Source organism: Bos javanicus, chromosome 25 (genome assembly GCF_032452875.1).
Source record: "Bos javanicus breed banteng chromosome 25, ARS-OSU_banteng_1.0, whole genome shotgun sequence".
NCBI lineage: Eukaryota > Metazoa > Chordata > Mammalia > Artiodactyla > Bovidae > Bos > Bos javanicus.
Genome location: NC_083892.1, coordinates 33,473,212 through 33,480,698, shown reverse-complemented (window position 1 = coordinate 33,480,698; position 7,487 = coordinate 33,473,212). Strand labels below are relative to the sequence as shown.

Below are 7,487 nucleotides of genomic sequence, written 5' to 3'. Positions count from 1 at the left end.
AGGCAGGGAAAAATAAGGTGAACCTGGAATATCTTCTTGAGCCAGAAAGAATGGAAGATTCCAAAGAAGGATGTGACACATTAAAATGAAGAGGTCAGTAAGGGGTACCCACTGACCAGTTCTGGACAATATGAGCATCAAAATAAATGATAAGAATGTGTTATAGCCTACTGAATATATTAGAATATCACAAGTCCACCTGACATAAGTAAAATGAATAAATGGGGTGAAGTAAAAGTTCTTCTTTATATTAATAATAGAAGACCAACTAATAAATGCGGAAGAAATTATTAAACTGGAAAACTCCATTTGCAAGCCATTGTATTAATTCAGACAAGATACATCAATGGATGCTGAAACCTATGATCATAAAATACCTCATTTTCTCAATACTAATTATGATCAAATGATCAATATTACCAGCACCACCAGTCATGGTTCCAAATGATACTGGATGTAAGAACACAGCATCGGGAATTCCCTGGTGGTCCAGTGGTTAGGACTTGGCACTTTGGCGCTTTCACTGCCATGGCTTGGGTTCAATCCCCGTTCAGGGAACTAAGATCCCACAGGCTCCGCGGTGCAGCAAAACAAAAAAACCCACAGCATCTTTTTTTTGTGATATTTCTGCCCAAAATGTGTAACAGTTGTTTAAATGCGCGGGAGGAACGAACAAACCCATATCAAAGAACAGGCCAGTCTACAAAATAACTTCCCTGTAATCTTCAAACACGCCAAGGTCAAAATTCAAAGAAAGTTTGCAAAGTTGTTCTAGATTGAGGGAGAGAGATGTGACAACTGGGAGCAATGTTTTACACTAGATTTTTTTTTTTTTTTTTTACCCTAAAAGGAATTTTTTTTTGGGGGGGACATTACAGTTTGAAATTGTTTCAAAGAAAAAAGTTAAAATAAACATCATGAATTTTAGCCTGGCATGAATGTTAGCCCTTCTGGCTGACTCCGGCTGGCCTTCAGGACTCATTTTCAGACAAGCTCCTGTGGAATCCCCATGACTGGATGTGAGGGCCCTCTGTGCTCCCCCTGTCCCTGGGCTCTCTAACACCCTTCTCTGATAATACCCAGAGTTCCGAGAGCAGGGGTCCTGTCTGGATCATGACAGAGTAGCCTCCTCCGGAAATACACTGAATGCAAACTTCCACAAAAGGGGTGTTTAGGGGTACAGCTCAGTTCTACCTCTTCACCGGGGTTCAGTCAAAGAAACTGGGATGTCTGGCTGTTGGAGGTGCACCTGGCTGAGTGGGACCCACGGACCATCAGGAGTCATGTCTGCAGGGAGCTTCCTAGTGGGGATCTTGGAAGGATATACTGTTTAGAGCAGGACCGAGGGTCTAATGTCCAAGGTGGACATGTGCTGCAGAGGTCTCTCAAAGGGGAAGCCCTTTTATATCTTTGATGTCACCTGGGCACTCAGCGGTTGCAGCTAGGAAGGTGTGGGATACTGAGATTCCGAGACCTCCCCATCCCCACCCACGCTCCAGGATCAGAATGTGGGGAGTATTCGGGGGATAATGAGCAATAATGTAGGAATACTGGAGGATATTTCTAGGGAGGATGGATGTTCAAGATGTTAGAATTTTTTTTTTTTGCTATGCAACTTGTGGGATTTTAGTTCTCTGACAAGAGATTGAACCTAAGCCCCTGGCAGTGAGAGCATGGAGCCCTAACCACTACACTGCCTGGGAATCCCCAAATGGGAACTGTTTTTGCTAAGATGTTAGGAGAAATTTGCCTAGTTAGACCTATTTCCCTTCTGGTTCTGGTTATATGGATGATGCCGTTCATTCAGGGTTCCAGGATGCCAGCTCTGCAGGATAGGGGGGTGGGGCACCAGTCTCAGCACTGGAGCCAGCTGGGCTCTGTCCCTCCTTTCTCATCTGGCTTCCCAGGTGGCTCAGTGGTGAAGAATCTGCCTGTCAATGAAGGAGCTGCAGGAGAAGTGGGTTTGATCCCCGGATCAGGAAGATCCCCTGGAGGAGGAAATGGCAACCCACTCCATTATTCTTCCCTGGAGAATCCCATGGACAGAGGAGCCTGGGTGCTGCAGTCCACAGGGTCACAGAGTCTGACAGGACTAAAGTCACTGAGCACAGGCTCTCACGCTCCTTTCTCATTTCCTGATATGAGTGGAGCGCCCCCTTGAGGTGCAGGGCATGAATGACTGGGCAAGGAAGGGGCTGAGAAAACTGGGTCTGGCCAGAGGGTTCCAGGAGGGGAGACAAGGGCACCGCCAGCCGGCCGGGGGTGGGGCCTGACAGGGAGTGCCCGGACAGGAAGCAAGGGCAAAGGGCCATGTCCTCCGCCTGCCCCACCCCGCTGACAAGAGTCCCAGTCGCCAGGCCACCCTCTCAGTCTGGGGCCCTCGAGGGGTAAGTTGTCCTTCGGAAGCCACTTCGCCCCTTTCGTGGGGATCGGATAAGAATGCCTTTCCTCCCTGGGGGTCCAAACACCCAGCCCCTCTGCTCCCTGTTAGGTGGAAAGAGGGGGGCCACACCTACTATCCCCTCAGCAGGAAGCAGAGACTAGGGCACTGGTGGGCAGGTGCAAAGTGTCTCAGACCCTTCCCCTCCTGACATCGGCATCAGGATCAAGGTCAGGGCGGAAGGGCCACGTGGGGCACCTCATCCAGGCAAGACCCAGAAACCCCTGTTCCCTCCTCTGTCGCCCGACTGCAGAGCCAGGAATCCCAAGCAGCTGGAGCACTGGGGGACACCCAGACAGAGCCTTCGCTGGACCAGGTCCTCCGGGAGCGAGATGACGCTATCGCCAAGTGAGAGGCAGCTGCTTGCGGGGGTTGGGAGGGCGGTGGATGGCTCCCCATCGAGGCTCTGTCCTGCCAGGAGGGGAAGCGGGGAAGTCGGGCATTCCTGGGAGGAAAGCTGCATAGATACTTGTACGAATACTGTCCCAAGGCAGGGGGCTGTGGCCACACTGGTCCACCCCCAGGGCCCAGAATTATGTCTGCAGGGCCTGAGCCTCAGGCTGCTCTCTGCCCCCATCAGGAAGCGGGCCGTGGAGGCTGAGCTGGACACCTGCAGAGCCAAGCTGCGTGCTGTGGAGGCCCAACTGCTGGAAGTTCTGGAGGAGAAGCTGAGACTGAGGCAGGAGGTGGAGGCCTGGGAGGTAAGGTGGGTGTGCCGGCCGGGCCTGGGAGGCAGGGCCAGACAAGCACAGGCCTGGCCCCTGACCCTGCTCTCCTGGCCCCCAGGAGGACATGCAATGGCTGGTGAGGCAGCAGGTTGAGAGTCAGCTGCAGAGAGAGTCCCGGGGCGCTCCGGGAGCCCCCGCAGACCCTGGAACTGCCAGGACCCCCTGGATCCGATTCCCCCTGAGTCGGTGGGGACGCTGGCGGTGAGAAAGCTCAGCCCAAGACCTTGGGAGGAGTGTCTTTATTCATTAAAGTTTGAGGTCTGACCCCTTCTGAATCCTCATGCCCTTGGAGTGCCCACCTGAGTGCTTCTGTACAGAAACAAGGAGCAGGATACAGAGCCTTGACGCCTGGGGTTTCACGTCCCCTCTGGCCAGCAACCCTTAGGCCAGGAAGCTTTGGACTGCCGCCATGAAGTCCTGTGGGCGGTCGCTATGGACCCAGTGGCCAGCGTTCGGCACAGTCTGCATCTGGGCCCGAGGAAACAGCCGCCTAATCTCAGGGTAGTGGCTGGGACTGAACACCAGAGAGAAGGCAGCCGAGAAGGGATGACAGGAGGAAAGTGGAGAGAGAAGGAGGGACACAGAGGCCAAGCGGGGAAAGAGGGAGAACCACGTGAGTCTATGTGCCCAGTGGTGTTTCCGGTTTTCAGGCACCCCTTACCCACACCCCAGCCCTCCCCAAGGCAGGCTGAGGGGCTGGGTAAGTCGGGTATGCCCGTCCCTACCACCCAGCCTGGCTTACAGCAGGAATTGAGAGTTTCCACCCCGGAGGAAGAGGGTTGGCCCAGAGTAGGTTTCTTGTCGTGAGGGGAAGTCCAAGATCTTGTCCAAGTGCTGGGCCAAGGCGTCCAAGTTCAGCCTCCACACGAAGCGCCCGTCCACCTCCACCAGGTTGGTGAGCAGCAACTGCCGAATGCTCGCGCTCTGTGGGGGTCCCGCAGTTGCGGGGTGGGAGGTTCTGTGTGAGGCCTGGGGCTGCCACTCTTCCTCTGCCCACACCACGCAGGGGCTTGCGTGCATTACCTGGATAACAGAGCGGAGCCTTTCATCGGCCAGTTTTCGGGCGCCGGAAAGGGACGCCTCATTCGCCATGTCCACGGCCCTCATGGCTGCAACGTAGTTTGGAAAGTTCGAGCTGGATGTGGTCTCCACTTGGCTGATGTCCACGGCAATCAGGCGCTCCACCAGCTCTGGCTGCGGGAGAGAAGCAGACTGGGTACCTTAGGGCAGGTTCCTGGATCTGGAACTCGGCCATCCAAGGCTCGCTGGAGTTCCAGGCTGCCTGCTGAGCGCTCAGGGTCGACAACAGATAGGAGGAAGCCCTGGAGAGAGACGGCTCACCCTCTGAAGTGCCAGCAGCATGGCGGTCCTGCCTCCCATGCTGTGGCCAATGAGGACGCAGGGCACCAGGCCCAGGTGGGGTAGGAGGTCTTGCAGATCCTTGCTCATGGCCTCGTAGCTCATGTCTGGGCTGTGGGAGCTCTCACCATGGTTCCGAGCATCCACTGTCAGCACCTGGGGAAGCGGGAGGTGGGGAGCAGCGCTAGCATCCAGTCAGGGCAGAGCCAAAAGCCTGGCAGATCTGCAAGCTGAGGGAGGTGGAGAGCCCGGGGTGGGGGAGATCCAGAAGGGGGAAAGGGCCCGGATGGTGAGAAGACCCCCGTTCTCAGACCTTGGTGGCCCAGATGAAGAACCGGAGCCACTGTGCCAGAAGGCCCAAGGAGTGTGACCACATCTCCAGACATTTGGCCTAGCTGGCTGACAGCTACAGAGAAAGCAGACAGCAAGAACTGGCAACAGCTGGAGCACAGCAGGGCGGGCAGCTGCAGGAGGTGGAAAGCCCGTCATCCCCTGGTGAACAAGCAGGGTCTGGCCCCCTTAGCGGGCAGGATGTTGGTGCCTAGGTATCTGAGAGCAGAGGCTAAGTCAGGGTGGATCACACAGACGGAGATCTATAATACGAATGAAGGACTGGGTGGGTGAAAGCACCAGGGAATGAATGGGGTTCGTCGTGGGCCTGGGTCTGCCCTGGAGCCTCCAACCTCAGAAGGTCAATCTCTTCTTTGATTTCTTATCAGAGAGACCCGCCGCTCCCAAGCGTTAGGGACAGAGAAGCTGGCCACACCTCGGCCTCCTCTAGGGCCCCGCCCACCCAGACCCCACCTCCCTCAGGGCCCCGCCGACTCCAGAAGCTCACCCTCCGGCCTGTCTGCTGAGCCAGGGCCTTGGCGACGAAGTTGAAGTTGGTTTTGCTGCCGAAGAGCCCATGCAGAAAGACAAGGGCGGGGCTAGCTGCCTCGCCGTCCAGAAGCTTGTAGGAAAGCCGCACCGGTCTGGCGGGAGGAACGAGGGTGGGAGAAGTGTCTGAGCCAGCAGGGGAAGCGAGTGGCCTGGGAGAGGGAGGGCCCAAGCGGAGGAAGCGGAGCCAACTGGGACAAACTCGGGGGGCGGGGGGTCGCGGGGGGAGGAGCGAGGGACGGCCTCCCAGCGGACGCCCTTGACTGACCTCGGCTCGGTGCCGCCTTGACTGCTGCTGGGTGCGATAGGCAGTCTGGAGAAGCTCGAATTGGAGAGGCCGATCCCCCTATAGGGGGCCGTCCAAGCACGCGTCCAGCGGAGCATCTCCAGGATCTGCTACCCGGCGCGCACCTCGTGCTGTCCCCTTGGCTCCGCCTCGCTCAGGGCCTCGCCCAATTCCGGCCGGAGCTCCGGCTTCTCCCCGCCCCCTAGCGCGGAGCGCCCCGCCTTCGCTCACGTCTCCTTACGTAATCCCGGAAACATGTCTCTCTTCTAGGCTCCGCCCCTTTCGCCCGTACGTAACCCTGCGGGTGCCACGCCCACAGGCGAGAGCCCCGCCCCTGGCCACGCTCCGGGCGGAGCCACCCAACACCCTGACCCCGCCACGCTGAGCTCCCTCTCGGCTCCTCCCAAGTGGAGAACCTATGCCGGGAATCAGAGCTTTCGTTTTGGAGTCTGGTCTCGGTCGCTCAGGATGTAGTCACGGGGTTTGGGCTTGAACTCTGGTCGCGGGGCAGATCCTTGGCAATCCGCTGAAGTCCGGCCTGGCCCTGCTGCGGCCTGCTCCTCTGCCCTCTAGCGCCGGCTTGGGTAGATGCGGTATTTTCTGTGCGGCGGGCGGCGGCCGGAGTGGCTCCCCTCGCCGAGACGCCAGCTTGGAGGCGCCGTGCTCCACTGCCGCGGGCCCAGGCAGGCCGGAAGGAGCAGAACAACTCTCACTAATCTTGAAGTCGACTCTAGAAGGAGCTCGGAGAGACTCTGGAGGTCGTCTCCAACCTTCCCGCCTCCCCGCCCTTTACAGATGGGGAAACCGAGGCAAATAACTTTTACAAGCAGTAGAACCGGAATCTCTGGTCTTCGAGTCAAGGTGGGAGGCCAGTTGTTTGTACTAGAGAGGGCATTTGCTTAGTGCACTGAGCTGTATTGGGTTCAGCTGTGCTCACCACGCCCCCCATTTATCAGCAGAGAAATAATAAATAATCCTCCCACCCGCTCAGCACATCGTGCAGGGATGTCACCCCCTTTTTGGAACCCTGACGGGCTGCCATGTTCTCTTCCTTGTCTGGGCTAATGTGGCAGTGGCGACGTCTCAGGTCTCAGCTGGCTTCCGCAGCAGTAGAACCTTCAGCAGTTACAAGAGTAGCTGCTCTTTCTAAGGCATTCTTCTGCTCAGAAACCATCAGGGGAGGGACTTCCTTGGTGGGCCAGTGGCTAAGACTGTGCTCCCAATGCAGAGGCCTGGGTTTGACACCTGGTTAGGGAACATGCTGCAACAAAGATTCTGCATGGGCTTCCCTGGTGGCTCAGTGGTGGAGAATCTCTGCCTGCGATGCAATAGATGCCAGTCTTATCCCTGGTCTGGGAAGATCCCACATTTTACGGAGTAACTGGTCCCCTGCGCTGTAACTATTGAGCCTGTGTCCTAGAGCCCAGGAGCTGCAACAAGAGAAGCCACCACAATGAGAAGCCCTTGAATTGCAACAAAGTGTAGCCCCCACTCGCTGCAACTAGAGAAAAGCCCGTGCAACAACGAAGACCCAGCACAGCCAAAAACAAGCAAATGAAATTATATATATATATATGATCCTGCATGCTGAAACGAGGATTAAAGATCCTGCATGCTAAGACCAAAGACAGCCAAACAAATAAAATAGCTTATCTGTTTAAAAACAAACAAACATCAAGGGGAATTCCCTGGTGGTCCAGTGGTTAGGACTCTGCGTTCTCACTGGTGAGGGTCCTGAGTCAATTTCTGTTGGGGAACTAAGATCCTATAAGGCATGTGGTGCAGACCAACCAGG

The 7,487-nt window shown here is 56.2% G+C and overlaps 1 protein-coding gene, 1 long non-coding RNA gene and 1 other non-coding gene across 4 annotated transcripts; 2 read left to right on the top strand and 1 right to left on the bottom strand.

Annotated features, from left to right (window-relative positions):
* The first annotated feature begins 478 nt into the window (after positions 1–478).
* Positions 479–558, top strand: TRNAQ-UUG (transfer RNA glutamine (anticodon UUG)). The gene is given in 2 exon segments: positions 479–515; positions 524–558. It is a non-coding gene; the product is annotated as a tRNA-Gln (tRNA).
* Positions 559–2,167: 1,609 nt separating this feature from the next.
* On the top strand, positions 2,168–3,432 carry LOC133238607 (uncharacterized). The gene is made up of 4 exons (XR_009733578.1): positions 2,168–2,387; positions 2,694–2,788; positions 3,021–3,141; positions 3,227–3,432. It is a non-coding gene; the product is annotated as an uncharacterized LOC133238607 (long non-coding RNA).
* Positions 3,393–5,974, bottom strand: ABHD11 (abhydrolase domain containing 11). 2 transcript variants are annotated; one of them, XM_061401894.1, is made up of 6 exons: positions 5,675–5,974; positions 5,366–5,501; positions 4,510–4,683; positions 4,192–4,362; positions 3,911–4,092; positions 3,393–3,682 (listed from the first exon to the last, which is right to left on the bottom strand). In XM_061401894.1, exons 1-6 carry the CDS (start codon positions 5,788–5,790, stop codon positions 3,550–3,552), a joined length of 912 nt encoding a protein of 303 aa, XP_061257878.1. In that variant the 5' UTR covers positions 5,791–5,974; the 3' UTR covers positions 3,393–3,549. The 2 variants fall into 2 exon arrangements, with proteins under 2 accessions (XP_061257878.1, XP_061257879.1); XM_061401895.1 differs by lacking the exon at positions 4,510–4,683 and having other exon boundaries at positions 5,675–5,890.
* Between the last annotated feature and the right edge of the window lie 1,513 nt (positions 5,975–7,487).